Source organism: Elephas maximus, chromosome 8 (assembly GCF_024166365.1).
Source record: "Elephas maximus indicus isolate mEleMax1 chromosome 8, mEleMax1 primary haplotype, whole genome shotgun sequence".
In the NCBI taxonomy this organism is placed as follows: Eukaryota; Metazoa; Chordata; class Mammalia; order Proboscidea; family Elephantidae; genus Elephas; species Elephas maximus.
Window position 1 is genome coordinate 11034120 of NC_064826.1, and position 18502 is coordinate 11052621.

At 45.1% G+C, this 18502-nt stretch overlaps 1 protein-coding gene across 2 annotated transcripts in view; it reads left to right on the forward strand.

Annotated features, from left to right (window-relative positions):
* ZC3HAV1 (zinc finger CCCH-type containing, antiviral 1) overlaps positions 1-18502 on the forward strand; it is a 56939-nt gene that overhangs the window by 21039 nt on the left and 17398 nt on the right. For both annotated transcript variants that reach the window (XM_049893443.1, XM_049893444.1), the window contains exons 4-9: positions 2083-3177; positions 3610-3708; positions 6516-6639; positions 9404-9578; positions 11540-11660; positions 16437-16539. In XM_049893443.1, coding sequence (XP_049749400.1) covers positions 2083-3177; positions 3610-3708; positions 6516-6639; positions 9404-9578; positions 11540-11660; positions 16437-16539 — 1717 coding nt within the window. The remainder of the gene's footprint in view (positions 1-2082; positions 3178-3609; positions 3709-6515; positions 6640-9403; positions 9579-11539; positions 11661-16436; positions 16540-18502) is intronic.

An 18502-nucleotide genomic window follows, 5' to 3' on the forward strand; every position in this document is an offset into this window, starting at 1 on the left:
ATCACACAGACACAGAAACCTCACACACGTAAATATCACACATACACTCACACCACATACATGTACACACGCACCTCACGTACATATCCCGCACGTATACCACACATATAACACATATAGGTAACGCTGGTGGCATAGTGGTTAACTGCTGTGGCTGCTAACCAAAAGGTCAGTAGTTCAAATCCACCAGGCGCTCTTTGGAAACTCTGTGGGGCAGTTCTACTCTGTCCTACAGGGTTGCTATGAATCAGAATCAACTCGACGGCAGTGGGTTGGGTTTACAACACACGTACCACACCATACACACCTCAGAAGCACACATACCATACACACATTAAAAAAATGAAACTACATTCTGAAGGTCTGCCTGTTTGAACTTGACGTTTTTTTCAGATACCTTCATCTAGCCCCCCAGTGCCCAAGCTTTAATGGCCAGGACGAAACTCAAAAGAGACAAAGCAGGGATCCGGTGGGAGTCAGTCTCTATAAGCTTGATGAGCCACACCCTTCTCTGAGGTTAGGAGGAGTGAATGAGTGTGTGCACACACAAATCTCACACCTGTAAATACCGTACACAGACCACACGTACATCACACACGCACACACCTCACACACATACACCACATGCACACCTCACACGCACTCCACACACACACCACAACGCACACCTCACATGCACTCCACACACACACCTCTCATGCACACTTCACACACACCTCACACCACATACACACTTCGCACGCACACCTCACACACATTTCGCACACACACACCTCACACAAGCACACATACCACGCTCACACGTATACCTCACACCTCACACACGCACACACTCATTCACTCCTGAAAAAATCTGAAAAAATGTCGAGTTCAAATAGTCAGGCCTTCAGAATGTAGTTTCATTTTTTTTAAGTATTTTAAGTATTAAACTATAGGATACACTCATACCACAATGTGGGCAGAATCAAAATGGTTCTTGGGAAGTTTTCCCTGATTTGCCCCCTCCTTCCATCCACTTGAAGGGGCCCTGGTGGTGCAGTGATTAAGTGCTCAGCTGCTAACAGAAAGGTCAGCTGTTTAAACCCACCAGCTGCTCTGTGGGGGAAAATGTGGCAGTCTGCTTCCATACATATTACAGCCCTGGAAACCCTATGGGGTAGTTCTACTGTCGTATAGGGTCACTATGAATTGGAATTGGCTCAACGGCAATGGGTTTTGGGGTTTTCTATCCACTCACCACATGGATCCAAATGAGGGAACAGTGGACACCCCACCAAAGAGTTTTGGGGCTTGAGGGTCGCCTCTGAGTCTCAGGGGAGAAGCCAGAGAAGAACCAAGGTCTGACTCTTGTCCTAGGCCATGGTTTGATGTTCTTCACAGTATATGAGAATGTCAGGGTCCCTCCATCTTCATTATTAACTACCCTTCCTCAAGATGTTTATAGACCAAACTAAAAAACAAAAAACATCAGTGACAAAAATAACCCCCACACCCATTGCTATGGAGTGGATTCCGACTCATGGTGACCCCAAGTGTCATGGAGTAGAACTGCTCCACAGGGTTTTCTTGGCTGCTATCTTTATACGGAAGCAAATTGCCAGGCCTTTTTTCCAAACTAGAACGTGTAATCTGTTTAAATGGCTCAATAGCCTAAAAAAGCATGTTTTTAATGAAGTAAGTACAGTATCGATGTTAAACTATGAAAACACATAAAAATGAAAAGTATAGATGAACTTTATTTATTAACATCGATATAAAAACCTTAAGTAAAACATTGCAAACAGAATCCGGTGCAAATTTAATAAATAATACATTAGGATGAAGTTGGGGGTTGTTCCAGAAGACCTTTGTGAAGCTCATAATATTTATAATTTTAGTGGGTATTTCCTAGAAATAATGAGCCCCACTGAAGAAAATAGCAGGAAGAGTACCAGCAACATTGGCTTTTCCTGGGTGAGTGGATGGACCACGTAGTTGTGATAAAACTTGGATAGCAAACCTGGAAACACTAAGGTGAGGAATGGTGGCACAGACTCAGTCATGTGACCTTTAATTTTCATTATTTCGTTTTTCTTTTCCTAGCCCCTCCCTCAAATCGTCGAGATGTGGGATACAGAGACAGAAGCAAAAGTCGAGACAGATTTTTTCAGGGCCATCAGGAATTTTTTCCACCTGCTGATGCCTCTTGCCAAAGGTCCTGCACGTCCAGTCCTGATATAACCAGCAGCAGGCCCCCCCCGGACGACGTGGTTGTGGAGGATCTCGCCCACGAATTCACGCATCTTGGGAGTCAGGATAGCTCTCCGCCTTCCCCAGTCTCACCCAAGACCACCAGTTTTGCAGGAACCGGTCAAATGGAAGCAAACCACAGGTTTTCAGAGAACAGCAGTCGAGAGGGTCTCTTTTATGGGAATCTAGGCAACACTCGTCCTGTTTCTGATTCAATGCCAACCTCCAACCAGAAGGAGCCCACGTCCTGTGTGAACGGCCAAGGCCCCGGGAGAGAGAGTGTGTTTTCTCATTGTCCACCAGGCACCTTCCCACTAAAAATCACAAGCTTGTTTTCCTCAGATTGCGTGGACATCAAGGGTGAAAGTGGAAACCACAAAGTCCCACATTTCTCTTTTTTTAACAAGACAGTTGATGAAACGGCCACAGATCCATCTTCCACAAGATCTTCAAGTTACAAGACCACAGCCAGTAGACAGAGAGAAGAATCGTTACACACGACCCCGGACAACGGAACCTCTCGTGGGAATCAACAAGCCACTGGCAAAATTGCAGAAGATGATCCAGACATGGTATTTGTGAGTGGTCATACTTATCCGAACACGTATTGGTCTACCAAGTATGTCCCCAACATGCTGAATGACTCTGTGAAAGTGACAGATAAGACTACAGATGGAGCTAAAACTGGTGCCATTAGTTCCAGCTTAAGAGTGGCAGCCAAAGATGATAAAGATGTGTTTGCCTCTGAAAGTCAGAGTCAGAGAACCCAGGGCTTTCTCAAGCCTGGGGAGGCCACGGCCCCTGCACAAGTCAGCAGTCCGCCAACAGTATCACCTTCCTCAAGCGACAGAGCTATAGCCTGTGGGATTGGTGGTCACAGCTCTGCCCACATCTCTGTGACCCCTGCCGCTGGATTTACAACAAGGAGGACCCAAGACTCAGCTCTGTGTAAGTCATTATAGCAAAGGTGGGCTGCCATGTCTTGAGCCAGCAGCAGGGGGCGGTGGCTGGAGGTTGCTCCTTGAACACTCACCAGCAGTTATTAGGGCTTAGAGTTAGAGGGTTTTGGTTAAGGGGTAGTATTGTTGAGGAGATGGACACATGAAGGTGGGGAAGGAATGCCCAGGAGAAGCAATGGAATAAGCTGCTACATTTATTGAGAAGAGGAATAGTTCCAGGGTGGTTTAAGAAGTAAATAGCACTGTCACGTGTTTCCTTTCATGGAAAGGCTATGTAGGCACTCATGAGCAGCCTATGAATCACGGGAATTTCCTTGAGCATTGTCCCAGCTTCAAATAGTCTATCCTGTTGCGAGGTCAGCTGTCTTGGTTTTTGGTCTAAACACTGATATCAACATACAACGTCCTTTTTTTTCTGTAGATTCCTCATCCAATGTCACCAGTACCACATCTTCCAAGATAGATGATGGCTCAGAAGAAATCTGTCTTGACTATCTGTATAAGGGCTGTCAGCCTAATAGTGAGTACCCTAAGGACTTTCCATGAGCAGAAACTTAATTAATAATAATACGGCCAACAGTTACTGAGCATTTAGTATACGCCACGTGCAAGCATGTGCGCTTTCTTTAAGCCTCACCTCAACCCTGGAGGTAGATGCCGTTGGTACGGAAACTGGAGGCGTACAAAAGTAGTCCCGTTGGGTTTTGACCTTAAATTGTCCTATCAGCCTGTGTTCTTCATCACTGCATAATATTATATCTTTTTTTTTTTCCAGTTAGAAATAGAAAAATTCTGATTAAAGGGGGGAGAAAATGAAGAATAGAATTCCAAATTCTCACCGATTCCAGACTTCCTGTAAAACTATTGCCCTGAGATAATCTTTAAATCTTAAACCAAAAATATCCTCTGAAGTCTTTTGTAAACCTTCATAGTGAAGCATTTTACTTAGTCAGGAACTATCTTTTCATGTACTAAGAGCAAACAGATGAAACAAAACCCAAAGTATAATAACAGACAGATTTTTAAAAAATAATTTATTTTTTTTGTCATTGAGAATAAACGTAGGAAAACATACACCGATTCAACAATTTCTACATGTACGATTCAGTGGCATTGATTATATTCTTCAAGTTGTGCAACCATTTTCACCCACCTTTTCCAAATTGTTCCTCCCCCCTTAAAACTTACTGCCCCCTAAGCTTCCTATCTAACCTTTTGAGTTGATGTCAGTTTGATCCCATATAGAACCCACAAAACCATATAGATAGATCTTAAAAAAGCACAATGCTCAGGGCAGATATTCTTTACTAACTAAGCTAAGCTATTGTTTGGTTTACAAAACACTTCAGGGGATATTTTTGGTTTAAGGTTTAAAGATTATCTCAGGGCAATAGTTTTGGAGGTTTATCCAGTCTGCATGGCTCCAGAAAGCCTGGAATCCATGAGAATTTGCAATTCTATTCCGCATTTTCTCCCCTGCTTTTGATCAGGATTTCTTTATAGAATATTTGATCAAAACGTTCAGTAATGGTAGCTGGGCACCATCCAGGTCTTCTGGTTTCATGTCAGAGGAGGTAGTTGTTCATGGAGGCAATTAGCCGTGCGTTCCATTTCCTCCTCTTATCCCCGACTCTCCTTATTTCTCCCAACAGACAGATTTTTGAAGTTCATTTCTTGACGTGATTTAGACGTAGTCTTTCTTCTGGGCCAGTGGCCTCTTAGCGGTTGTCCTTACCCTGTCCTGTGTGTCACCAGCTCACTGTCCCCTCCCAGCAGCTTCCTGTGGAAATGTGTTCCACGGTGCTGTCCCCTCACCCGTGTGCCTCTTTCTGCTCTTGCCCTCCATCCTGAGCCGTGACATCGTGTCTGGCATTATCTGCGTGGTCTGCGGACCACTTACCTTCATGGTCTATGATGAACTGACCACATGTCTCAACAGGAGGACTCTGTATTCCCTAAGTCATTTTAAGGTCTTTAACCTTTTTAAACAACGTATTTATAAATTATTGTGGTTTACTTTTATTGTTGAAAGTGTAGAAATTCTACCAGTTACCAAAAAAATAATTTTAAAATTATTTATATTAAATAATTATTATTATCACCCATATACCCACTATGCAGTCAATCTGCTAGCATTTTGGTGCTTTTCTTTCCCATTTTTCAATTTTTTTAGTTGCAAAATTTTGGGGATACAAGGGCATACAGTTTTATATCTTGTTTTTTAAAAATTATATCCTGAATATTTCTCTGTCATTTAACATTCTTTGTAAACATTTTTAATGGTTTATAAACTATCATGTGGATATGCCATTAAGTATTTGCCTATATCCCCACTGTTAACTATTATGTTTCCAGTTTCTTTTTTTACTGTTATAAACAATGCTGTGATGAACATCTTTGTATATACTTATCTTCAACTCTAGCCCAGGCTGTTTTTATGCAGCTTTGAAACAAATGTCTTTAATACCATAAGCTTCTAATAACTTTTTTTTTATTACCTTCAGATAACTTTTAAAGAAAACGTACTCCCTCCCCAGACTCCCCCTAGAAAAAATGCAACAGAAACTGAGTAACAGGCAGGTGGTCTCATAGAAGAGCTGTGGCTTGGAGTCAGGCAGACCTGGGTTCCACGGTAGCTTCTTCCCTGAGCTTTAGTTCCCTCATCTACCTGCTTCCAAGGGTGGCACTGAGGGTGATGAGACATGCCTGGCCTAGGGACTGCCTCGCAAGAGGCTCTATTATAAAAGGAATCTTCAATTCCGTTTTAAACTGCATTGGGCTTCCTTAGACTTAGTCGTTCCATTGCTAGCATCTCTGCTGAGATGGAGTCTCCTAGATTTTACTGGGATGACACGTTCAAGTTGCTTCTAAATTATCTGTCTTTAGAGATTAAAAAAAAAAAAATTCAGAGTGATGGGTGATAAAGGAACCTGGTGGCTGGGTACCAGTCACCAGTTGCCGTCGAGTAGACCCCGACTTATGGCGACCCCATGTGTGTCAGAGTGGAACTGTGCTCCATAGGGTTGGCAATGGCTGATTTTTCAGAAGTAGCTCACCAGGCCTTTCTCCTGAGGCACCTCCGGATAGACTTGAACCTCCAACCTTTCAGTTAGCAGCTGAGGGTGTTAACCATTTGTGCCACCCGGGACTCTGGATACTGGATGGGGACGTGTGAGCAGGGCTGGCAGGAGCAAAGGCAGAAAGGGACTGTACTTGGCGGCAGAGTGGGAACAGCAGGCCTCGATGAGGAAGGCCGGCAGTGAACTTGGCTGACGTTGTCAGAGCTCCTGCTCAGCGGGCCCTCAGACTTCCTCTTTGTCTTTGTAGAAAAGTGCAGCAAAGTTCATTTCCACCTGCCCTACCGGTGGCAGATTCTGCTTTCAAACACCTGGATTGACCTTCAGCCCATGGAGAAAATCGAGAAGGCCTACTGTGACCCAAACAACTCCATGTAAGTGGGTGGCTGTGCTCTGGCTTGCCAGGTCCATGACATCGTCCAAGGATTGCATAGTGCTAGGCTTGTGGGCAAAGAAAACATGATTTTCCTCGAGAATTCCATTCATGTTAGAGATAAAAATGGCCAATGCTCTGCCGAGTTAATGAAGAAGAAACATAAGCAGGGTGGATTTGAAGTAGCACAGAGCCAGGCCGCTACTAGGGGTCTGGGGAATATTTGCTTAAAAAAATACTCAGCTGAAATAAACAGTGATGCGGTTGTTTGTTCAGTTAATGTTTGTCCGTGTGTCCTGCAGAAAAACACACGATGCAGAGGTTGGTTTGTATTCCTATCAGCTCATCCTAGAACTTGTGAATGATTTAGGGCAGAATGGCCTTTGCATTAATTCCATAATTTTAACACATTCTAGTGCAGAATTCTGTGTGGTAGTAAAAAAAAAAAAAAAGAATCAAACCCATTGCCATTGAGTCGATTCCCACTCACAGTGACCCCACCGGACAGAGTAGAGCTGCCTGATAGGGTTTCCAAGGCTGTAAGTCTTTACGGAAGCAGACTGCCACATTTTTCTCCCCCGGAGTAGCTGGTGGGTGCGCAGCAGACCTTTCAGTGAGCAGCAGAGCGCTTTAAGCACTGCACCGCCTGGGCCTCTTCTGTGTGGTATGCTTGAGCATTTTCCACCTTCATTTTGGCTATTTTCTCTATCCTAGAGGTATCCAAGAGAATGACATACCTTTTTGTTTTTGTCACAGCTAAAATGGGGATGGAGTCCTGCTGGTGTACTGGTTAAGAGCTTGGCTGCTGACCAGAAGGCTGGCAGTTTGAATCCACTAGCTGCACCTTAGAAACCCTATGGGGCAGTTCTACTCTGTACTGTAGGGAGTTGGAATCGACTCGATGGCACCTATGGTGGTGCCACATGTGACCATATTTACCAGCGATGCACTGGTTATAAGATGCATCCTGGTCTTATAAGGAAATTCTTTGGGGAAAACTTTACATAATTTTCATCATACGTGAATTCAGTGAGTTTTTGGTAGGGGTCCTGTGTTGCTGCACTCTACCCCTAGAGGGCGACGTCAGCTATTGCCGTATTTCTAAACCTGTTGTCCAATTGGTTGAATAACTGATTTTTTCGGAAGTAGATCACCAGGCCATTTTTCCAAGGAGCCTCTGGAAGGACTTGAACCACCAACCTTTTGGCTAGCAGCTGAGCACTTAACTGTTGGGGCCACCCAATAAAAGCCAAGCCAAACCAGTTGCTGTCGAGTGGATTCTGACTCAGGGCGGCCCCGTGTGTGTCAAAGCAGGACGGTTCTCCACAGGGCTTTCAACGGCTGTGATCTTTGGGAAGTAGATTGCCAGGTCTTTCTTCCAGTCTTGTCTGTAGGTGTATTTTTTTCCCTAGGTAAACCTAGAGCGGGGTTTCTCAACCTCGGCAATATTGATATTTTAAAGGGCCAGGTAATTGTTTGTTAGGAGCCCTGGTGGTGCAGTGGTTAAACTGCTCAACTGCTAACCGTAAGGTCACCGGTTCGAAGCCACCTGCGGCTGTGCGGGAAAAAGATGTGGTAGCCTGCTTCCAAAGAGATTTACTTCCTTGGAAACCCTATGGGGTTGCTATGAATTGGAATCAACTCGATGGCAGTGGTTTTTTTTTTTTTATTTAATTCTTTGTTGTGGGGGCTGTTTAGCAGCATTCCTGGTCTCTACTCACTAGAAGCCAGTAAACACTATTCCCGCTCCCACCAGTTGTGACAACCACAAATGTCTTCAGACATTGCCAAATGTCCCTGGGAGGCAAAATTGCTCCTGGCTGAGAATCCTAGATCTGGAAGTGCTTCTTAGAGCAGCAGTTCTCAAACCTTTTGGTCTCAGGGCCCTTTACGCTCTTAGAATGTATCGAGGACCCCAAAGAGCTTTTATTTATGTGGATTATAGCTATCAATATTGACTGTATTAAAAATTAAAGATGAGAAAAAATGAAACAGTTATTAATTCATTAAAAAACCACCTATTACCAGTCGACATGAATAACATGTATTTCTGCAAAATACCTGTATTTTCCCACACCAAAAAAATTACTGAGAAAGTGACATTGTTTTATGTTTTTGTAAATCCCTTTAACGCTTGGCTTAGTAGAAAATAACTGGGTCCTCATATCTGCTGCTGCGTTCCATTCATTGTGAAATCACACAACACGTAGCCTCTGGGAAATTCCATCGTGCACTCATGAGAGAAAGAAAGTGAAAAGGGCAAATAATGTCTTAACAGTGTTATGAAAGTAATTGTGACCTTGTAGACTCGCTGAAGGGGTCTCGGGTCACAGTTGATAACGAATGTCTTAGGGTTAGCCCGAGGAGCCCTGGAGTTAGCTCGGTCATTAAATAATTAAAAAACCGACTAGCTCTGAGTTCTACATGCAACGGATGCATAGTAACTTTTTAACATCGAGTCAATCTCTATTTTATATTCTGGGTACTCAACTTTACGTCTGTGAGAGAGGCACCTGGCACAACTTGATTTGGGAATACTTTCTGAGAGAATAGTACATTTTGTGATACCATCAAATATGTGGCTTAGGCAAGTTACTTCATCTCACTATGTTTTTCTATGCATAATAACCTGAAGCTGTAGAAAAAATTGCAAAGATTCCTGTCAGCTCTGAAATTTTAATTTGGTGCTCTCGCTAGGGAAGACCAGACTGTAGAAACCAGAGAACAGCGTAGCATTTGGCTAACTGTAAACTTTTCTCTCTTAGCTTTTCTGTAGGGAGTCATAACATCAGTTTCCAGGAAATGAGCTGCGAGTTCCATCCCATCCGACGTCTCTCCACCCCCTCATCTTGCACGAAGTCGGTCACGTCTGTCTTTGCCACAAAATGGATTTGGTATTGGAAAGACAAGTCTGGTGATTGGATTCAATATGGGGAAAAGGTGAATACCATTCTTCCTCATGGGAGGTGCTTGTTTAAACTGGCTAACTCAAAAAGAAAACTATTAGAAAAAAAAATGTCTGAAGCCTGTATAGTTAGTTACCCATGGAGAGTGGACGTGGTAGAGGAATGGTTCTTGTATACTGTAAACACATGGCTCTGTCTCATGTCCCTCTCTCCTCACTGTCAGGGACACGGTGGAACTTTGAGATAGCTTCCTATGAATTTGTACATAGACATACCAAGGCCACTGCTTTGAGCCAGGAAAGGGGGTGAAACGTCAGAAGACTGACTGAAGGACGGGAACCAAAGGCTCTAGGCTTACTCAGAGAGGGCACATAATAAAAGGAGGTAGGAGTTAGATGAGCAGAGCTTCTATCTGTCTCTTCTTTCCTTTGCTTCATATTATTTTCACTGATTGTCGTTGAGTTGAGTCTGAGTCATGGTGACCTTATGTATGATAGAATAAAACGTTGTCCAGTGCTGTGCCATCATCATGGTTGTTGGTATGTTTGAGTCCACTGTTGTGGCTTTTGTTCAGGTGCAAACAATTAACATGCTTGGCTGCCACCTGAAAGGTTGGAGGTTCGAGTCCACCCAGAGGTGCCTTGGAAGAACAGCCTGGCAATCTTCCAAAAACTCAACCCTGGAAAACCCTGTGGAGCACAGTTCTACTGTGACACACATGGGGTCGCCATGAGTCAGGGTCAACACGATGGCAACTGGTTTGAGTTTTTTTTCCAATTCAAAGAATTAGAAAAAGAGGAGGGGGTTCTTACACATTCAGTGACACCGGAGTGACGAGAAAGACAAGACAAAACAAGAAACGAAAATGAAGCCAAAGATGAAGTAGAGGCAAGGACATGCCAGCTTCCACACAGAGACCAGCACACGCATCATCAATTTGGCTCTGAGCTGCCCAGCTGCCAAAGCAAAGAGGGAAGTACAGTCTGTTACCTGATTCCCTGTGCTTCTGTGATAAAACCGCGCCAGTCGCTCAGGAGAGGTGCAGCTGTTTCCTGTTAGCGAGGCCTGAGATAAACGTCTCCTACGGGGTCACATAGAAGGAACAGTGTGTGCGGTACTTACTGAAAGATCCTCAACAATAGTCCTTCTGTCAATACAGTCGCACGGTGGTCTCCAAACTGTTTTAACAGCAGATACATTTTAGGAGATAATCGTTCCCAGAAATGCTAAATAAGCAAACGAGATTACGGCAGAGCTGCCCTGTTGCAATGGGATAGGGGCTCAAAGTCCGGTCTGTCTCCTGGCCCCCTTCCTTCCTTCTGTGGGGGATTGTGGAGCACCTCTGTAGAGCTAGGGTTTTGCTGAACACCGGGAAAGCCGTGGTGTTGAGCTTTGTGTGGGTTCTTTTCCTATTGGCCTTCGGTTCCAGCCAAGGATGATACCAGAGTGCAGTTCGGTAAAAGTGATTCCGTGAGGTGCCTGGTGGAAACAGACGTGATAAACCCTAAGTAATGGCTGTTGTTGGCTGCTGTCAAGTCGGCCCCTGGCTCACGGCTCTTAACTATGCTTTCTTGTCTTGTGCTGGGTGAAGACAGCCCCCGAGGCCACGCTTTGTGAAGAGAAGATTGCTGGGTTCTGTCACGTAGCCACTGTAGACGCCCGTCACTGAGAGGGGCGTGCAGGTAGCTCTGTACCCTTGGCTTACGTTTATGGAAGGTGAGAGGAATATTGCAGAGAGCTTTATTTTTCAGACATCTATCAAACATATATATGGTCAGTTTCTGCAGTGTAGACAGCCCTCTCCTGGGCACCATCAGAGAGTGGGCCACAAAGGGTCGTGACATGGCTTCAGCCTGGAGTCCTGAGAATCTGGTTTGGGAGGCAAATGTGCTCCTGTTCAGATTCCAGGCTTGAAATAAAAATACATCAGATAAAATGGCAGAGGTTTCTGAAAAGCCTGCTCTGAAGTCTTTACTTGCTTTTTTTTTTAATTAGAAAGATAATCAGCAGATTTCAAACATCACCTCTTCCTACGTGGAGTCCCTGTTTCTCTCCTACCCACGGGGAATCGTGCAGTTTAAGGCGGGCTCAGAGGAGTACGAACTGAGTTTCCCAGGTGAGCTTTTGTGTTTGGTGGCGGTGGGTGTCGCTCTGTTCCAGCAGAAGGGTGTAAGTGGGGTGGTTGCAGAGTGGACAGGCCTGCTGTCCCAGGATCAGGGTGGGCTGCCCTCCTTCCGCCTCATTCCTTTTAGCAAGGCACACAGTCTAGTGGAAGCCAGTGGCCGTGAGGCCTGCCCTTGGGTCCTGGCTCAGACATGCACTTGCTGTTCAACTTGGGAATGTCACTGGCCTCTCTGGGCCTCGGTCTCCTCACTCTTAAGATGGGGGCATTGGGCTCCGTGATCTCTGGGCATGTTTCCTCTGGTGCTGCTGTGAGTCTCTGATTCTAGGTGGGCCGCTTCTCAGGTGGAGGCAGAGGCTTCAGGGGCCCGATGACCACCGCAGGGGCATTGGGTGCCTTCAGAGTGGCGGGACCTGGCTCTTCCTTTTAGGCATCATCCTCTGGGTCCGTGGTTTTATCTATGATGCTGAGTACAGCGTGCTGCCTTCCACAGTGCTTATCTGAGCAGCCATGGAAAGGCCCAAGGGCTTCTGGTTAGCTTCTCCTGGTCCTTTTGTTATCTCTAGTAGAACCCTAAGCAGGACCTGCCCTCTCTCTGTACACACCATCCCATGTGCTGCAGCTCTGGGACACTCCTGCACATGACCAGGTCCATACTCGTTCAGGACCGGCCCTGCAGGTCCTTGATGAGAGGTCAATGAGAACCTTCTTGAGGCCTTGCCATTCCCAGGTGGTACCCACAGTTAAGGCAGTCAGCTACGAACTGAAAGGTTGGAGATTCGAGTCCCCGCAGAGGTGCCTTCAAAGAAAGGCCTGGCCTAGTGATCTACTTCCAGAAAACCAGCCACTGAAACCCTGTGGGCACAATTCTGCTCTGCACGCGTGGGGTCGCCATGAATCAGTGTCAACTAGATAGCAGTGTTTTTTGTTTTTTTTTTAGCATAAGATTTGAGTCTTGTACCAATTGGTGGGTCTTAAGTAACCCAGCTTTGAAAAACGATCACACTAATCATTTTGGAAAACAACCTGGCAATACATATCAAGACGCTTGTTTTTCATTCTCTTAGGTACTTTTCTAAGGAACTAGCCCACCAGCAGAAACACAGCCGTGGGCATGGTGATGTTTGTTGAAGTCTGTGACAGCCTGTGTACCCGTGGGGTAGTGACTGAAGCAATCCGAGTATTACATTTCAGGGGAGCTTGGGGCAGTTAACAGTTATGATCAGGAAAACTGTATGGCAAAAGGAAACCCTGGCACGTCATGGTTAAGAATTCGGCTGCTAACCAAAAGGTCGGCAGTTCGAATCCACCAGGCGCTCCTTGGAAACCCTTTGGGGCAGTTCTGCTCTGCCTATCGGGTCACTGTGAGTTGGAATCGACTCAACAGCAACGGGTTTATATAGCCAAAGCAGAAAACAGTTTGGCGGTTCTGCAAAAAGTTAAACATAAAACTACCATCCAGTTCAGCAATTCCACTCCTAGGCATATACCCCAAAAAACTGAAAGCAGGAACGCAAACAGATACTTGTACACCAGTGTTCATTGCAGCATTATTCACAATAGCCAAAAGGTGGACGTAGCCTAAAGTCCATCCACAGATGCGTGGATAAGCAAAATGTGGTGTATTGGTACAAAGGAATATTACTTTGCTGTGAAGAGAAATGAAGTCCTGACACAGGCCACAGCACGGGTGAACCTTGGAAACATGATGCAGAGTGAAGTTAGTCAGTCGCAAACAGGCAAATGTCGTACGATCCTACTTTAGTGAAATATCTAGAATAGGCAAGTATATAGAGACCAAAGTAGATAAGTGGTGACCAGGGGCAGGTGGGAGGCGGGGGCAGGGGGGCAGTGAATGCTTAGGGGACTCTGAGCTTTTGTTAAGGTGATGGAAAAAGTTGGGAGGGGGTAAGAGCGGTGGTTAAACAACATGAGGGCCGTAATCGATGTCACTGAACGTGCGAAGATTGTTGAAATGACAAATGTCCTGTTACCTATATATTTATCACCATAATAATAAAACAACCCCATGTAGCCAAAGCTGTTTGATATTGTTAAAAGAAAAAGGCAGAACTCCACATTTATGTTTACCCAGCTTTCTGTTTGCATGTTATATCTAAAATGGGAAAGGTTAGAATTTTTGACCAAGTGCTATGATTGCAACAGTGTATTCCTATGGACCAGGATTGGAAGACGATGGAGAAGAATGAAAATCTGTTATATCGGATCCCAAAACCAAACCCATTGCCGTCGAGCTGATTCCAACTCAAAGCGACCCCTATAGGACAGAGTAGAACTGCCCCATAGGGTTTCCAAGACACGGCTGGTGGATTCGAACTGCCAACCTCTTAATCCCTGCACCACCAGGGCTTCGTTGTATTGGATAGTAGAATTAAAAATAACTTACATTTGGAAAAAATTTCTTGGTGGTATTATATTGTTTGTACAATTTGGGAGTGGCAGAGAGGCAAGAAATAAAGTAGCTTGTTCCTGAGCCGGGAGCCATTTGACCAAGTTACTTTTGTTAACTTGGTTCCTGGAAATCAGTTCAGAGTGTTATGCAGCATTCCAGGACGTTTCTTCTGTTTCCTTTCTAGAGCACACGTGTGTTCTGTGGTTCTGGAAGCCAATATTTGAGGGCCAGCTTTGTGCCAGGCACTGTTCTAGGTGCAGGCGCTGCTGTGGGGAACGTGTTCTCTGGAGTCTAGAGGGGGGTGATAGACAGTAAGCGATTGAGCAAATAAGGCAGGTCCGGAAATGGATAACAGCTGTGAGGACACTAAAACAAGGCGGTGAGGCAGTGAAGGGCGGGGGGTGGGCTTTTATCTGAGGAGGAGCCTTTGGGGTGGAGGGACCCAGTGCCTGCCCGAATGTCAGGACCCTCCAGGGACTAGCTGGGGCTCAGGCTGTGAGGGGCAGACAAGCTGGAGGTTTCAATAAGCAGTGAGCCGTCTGCAGACAAGGAGATGAGGGCAGAGCCTGGAAGTCGGACAGGCAGTCCCTGAGTGACGGTGGGGATCCGTTCCCACAACTCTGTCGTAAGTTGGTTCTGAAGCATAAGTTGAGTACCCCCTTTTTTTTGTTTGTTTTCATCATTATTGCCTTTTATTAGTAGTATCTTTATAAATCCAATCTTTGTCTTTGGGGGTTGGAAAGACTACATATAAACTTACAGGTATATTTCAATACATATATACGTACAAACCCTGGTGGTATAGTGGTTTAGAGCTACGGCTGCTAACCAAAAGGTCATCAGTTTGAATCCATCAGGTTCTCCTTGGAAACTCTATGGGGGCAGTTCTACTCGATCCTATAGGGTCACTGTAAGTCAGAATCAACTCAACAGCAGCAGGTTTGGTTTTTGTTTTTTTATACATCCATATAAAATACATAAATCATAAAAATTGACTCCAAAGATGAAGAAGAGTTGGATGACGTTGGCATTTTGTCAGTTGGAAACCCTGGTGGTGTAGTGGTTAAGTGCTATGGCTGTTAACCAAAAGGTCGGCAGTTCAAATCCACGAGGCGCTCCTTGGAAACCCTGTGGGGCAGTTCTACTCCGTGCAGTAGGGTTGCTACGAGTTGGAATTGACGCGACGGCAATGGGTTTGGTTTGATTTTAGTTTGGTAATGACTCCACTTGTAGAAGGTTCTGGACCATCTGGATTATCCCTGGGCATGAGGATGGCGTTTCTAGCCAGAAGATTAGTGAGTGTTGTCTGTATGGTCCTTTTCTTTTTTTTCTTCATATATTTCATGGTAACATCTCCCTCATTCTTGAATCTGCCCGTCTGCTTTAGCAAAGCGGTCAGCGTTTAGGCCCATGTTTTCAAGCAACCGAAGCCCCTGATTTAGTTTAGAAAAAATCTCAGCTAATCCTTTCAGTGTAAATTTTTTTGACAACTTCTCTCCTTCCTCTGCCTCGTTATTTGTTTTCTTGCTGAAAAGAGCATGTCTTTCCCCTTCAAGATCCAGTAAGTCCTGATCTGTTAATTCCCCTTCTTTGTGATCTATGACCAGTTCCACATCAGCGATATCAAATTACGCCCTTCAGCATTGTATGTAATACAGACTACTAACGATAAGATTTACCAAACATACAAGCAAAAAAGGGACGGTCCTAAGTGTGGTTTGTTGTAACTCAAATCCGTTTTAAATTGGGGACTACCTGTGTTTTCTGAGATGCAAGCCACTGAAAGGTTTTAAGCAGATTCGTGGCATGAACTGCGTTGTGATTTGCTTATCAGGTTGTTTTATTGTGTATTTTGTTTTAAATTGACTCTATTGAGGTGTAAGTTACTGCAATAAAATGTATCCGTTTTAAGTGCTTGTTTGATGCATGTTGACAAGTGCAGGTAACCACCACCCTAATCAAGATATAGAACATTCCCGCCAGTCCAAAAAGTCAGCTCCTGGCCCTTTGCAGTCAGGGCCCCCCCGCCTGCCCAACACACACACGCACTGTCCCTCCCCATCCAAACAATCTCCGATGTACTTCCTGTAACTACAAACCACAAAAAAACAAACTTAAGCTGTCAAGTCAGTGCCGACTCATAGTGACCTCATGTGTGACAGAGTAAAGTGCTCCACAGGGTTTTCTTGGCTGTAATCTTTACAGAAGCAGCTTGCCAGGCCTTTCTTCCGCAGCACCGCTGCGTGGGTTTGAACCGACAGCCTTTAGGTTAGTAGTTGAGCGCAAACCAACGAAAAGTCATTTCCTAGGACTAATTTTTGATTCTTGTTTGTTTTGTTTTTTTTTTCTGTCTAAAGGGATGATTCAGACAAACACGGCTTCCAAGACTCAAAAGGATGTTGCCAGAAGGCCACAATTTGTGTCTTCCCAGGATGTGGAGGAGCTTCTGAAAGGGCCAGGGTAAGTGTCCTGATGCTCCGTGTTCTGGCAGACATTTGAGATGTTCATGCTCTGACCACATCGGAGCCCTCATGTTTCTGGACTCCGTGTTCTAGAAAGTTCCTGCTGGCATGACGCTGCTACTTCCTTCCACATTACCGGGGAATCAGGTGCTTTGTAAGGTGGCATGGTGTGGTTGAGATAATACTAGACCAGGAAACCTATGTTTCCCTTATTCATGGTGGAACTTGAGCGAGTTTCTGAATATTTCAGCGGTATATGCCTAGGAAGCCATCACACGCACCTTTACTGGGTTTTGTTCTGTGGTGGGGCCCTGAGTAGATTTCATTTTGCTGTGCGGATTTATGGGGGGGTGGTGGAGCATGTGGGAGGCGGACCAGGACAGCTTTAGCGAGAAAGAAGGGATGAGGCAGCTGCGTGAGCACAGCTTTGGGAAAGGTAAAGTTGACTAAAGGGATTTGGGGGGGTTTTGCTGTTTTGGAGTGGAGGTTCAGTATAACTCCTTTCTGTTGACTCATAAAACCATCAGTCAAATCTACATTATTCATCAAAATGTTCGGAGTTGATTATTTTTTTTCTGGGTGATCTGTGATCGATTACCTGTAAATCAAAACCCAAACCTGCTGGCGTCGAGTTGACTCCAACTTGTAGCAACTCTGTAGGACAGAGTAGAGCTGCCGCATAGGCTTTCTAAGGAGCGGCTGGTGGATTTGAACTGCCGACCTTTTGATTAGCAGCCATAGCTCTTAAGCACTGCACCACCGGGGCTCCATGTGTAAATTGAGGTGTTCTAATTAGGATTTCTTAGTTATAAGAATTCAATGTATTTCATGAAAACGGAAGTTAAAGAGAAGCGACATTTTACTGGAATCCCAGAGTGGCAGCTGAGCTATAGCGGGGCCACAGGAATGGGGATTGGTCCCGGCTCTGCTTTAGAATCTGAGCCACCTGGGGTCGCAGATCTAGATGGCCTGGAGTCAGAGTCCTCTCTGCTACGTGCAGTTGTTGTTAGCTGCCGTGGACTCGTCCAACCCCCGACTCATGGCAACCCCAAACACAGTGGAACGGAACGCTGCCCCGTCCTGTACCAACTCCACAATGGCTTGCAGATCAGAACACTGTGATTCATAGGGTTTTCAAGGGCTGATTTTCAGAAGCAGATCGCCAGGCCTTTCTTCCTAGCCCATCTTAGTCTGAAACCTCCACTGAAAACTGCTCAGCATCACAGCAACACACGAGGCTCCGCTGGTTGTGTGGATTTGGACACATTCACCATTCTGCAGCGCCTCACCTATAAAACAGACGTTAACTGTGGACCTTCCCCAGGGGTGCTGTGATTTGCACGTGCAAGACAGGACAGTGGCCAGCACATCAGGGCACCTAGGATACGTTCTGTGTTAGCTGCACTGCAGTTACTACAACCTTCCCTCCTCTGCCGTTAACAGACTCAGTGATCCTATGCATATTCCATAGACCCTATATGTTCTGCTCTCTGGCTAAAGCTTAACTAACTTACTATTTTTTATTGTGCTTTAGATGAAGGCTTACAGAGCAAATTGGTTTCTCACTAAACAATTAATACACCTATTGTTTTGTGACATTGGTTGCCAACCCTGTGGCGTGTCAATACTCTCCCCTTCTTGACCTTGGGTTCCCCATTTCCATTTGTCCAGCTTTCTTGTAAAAATTTTCCTGTAAAGTTTTTAAGTAAAATTTTGCTGAAGATCACTGAAAAGCAGCTGCAGCAGTGTATCAGCAGGGAACTGCCAGAAATTCAAGCTGGGTTCAGAAGAGGATGTGGAACCAGGGATGTCAGTGCTGATGTCAGATGGATCCTGGCTGAAAGCAGAGAACACCAGAAGGAAGTTTGCCTGTGTTTCATTGACCATGCAAAGGCATTCGACTATGTGGATCATAACAAATTATGGATAACATTGCGAAAAATGAGAATTCCAGAACACTT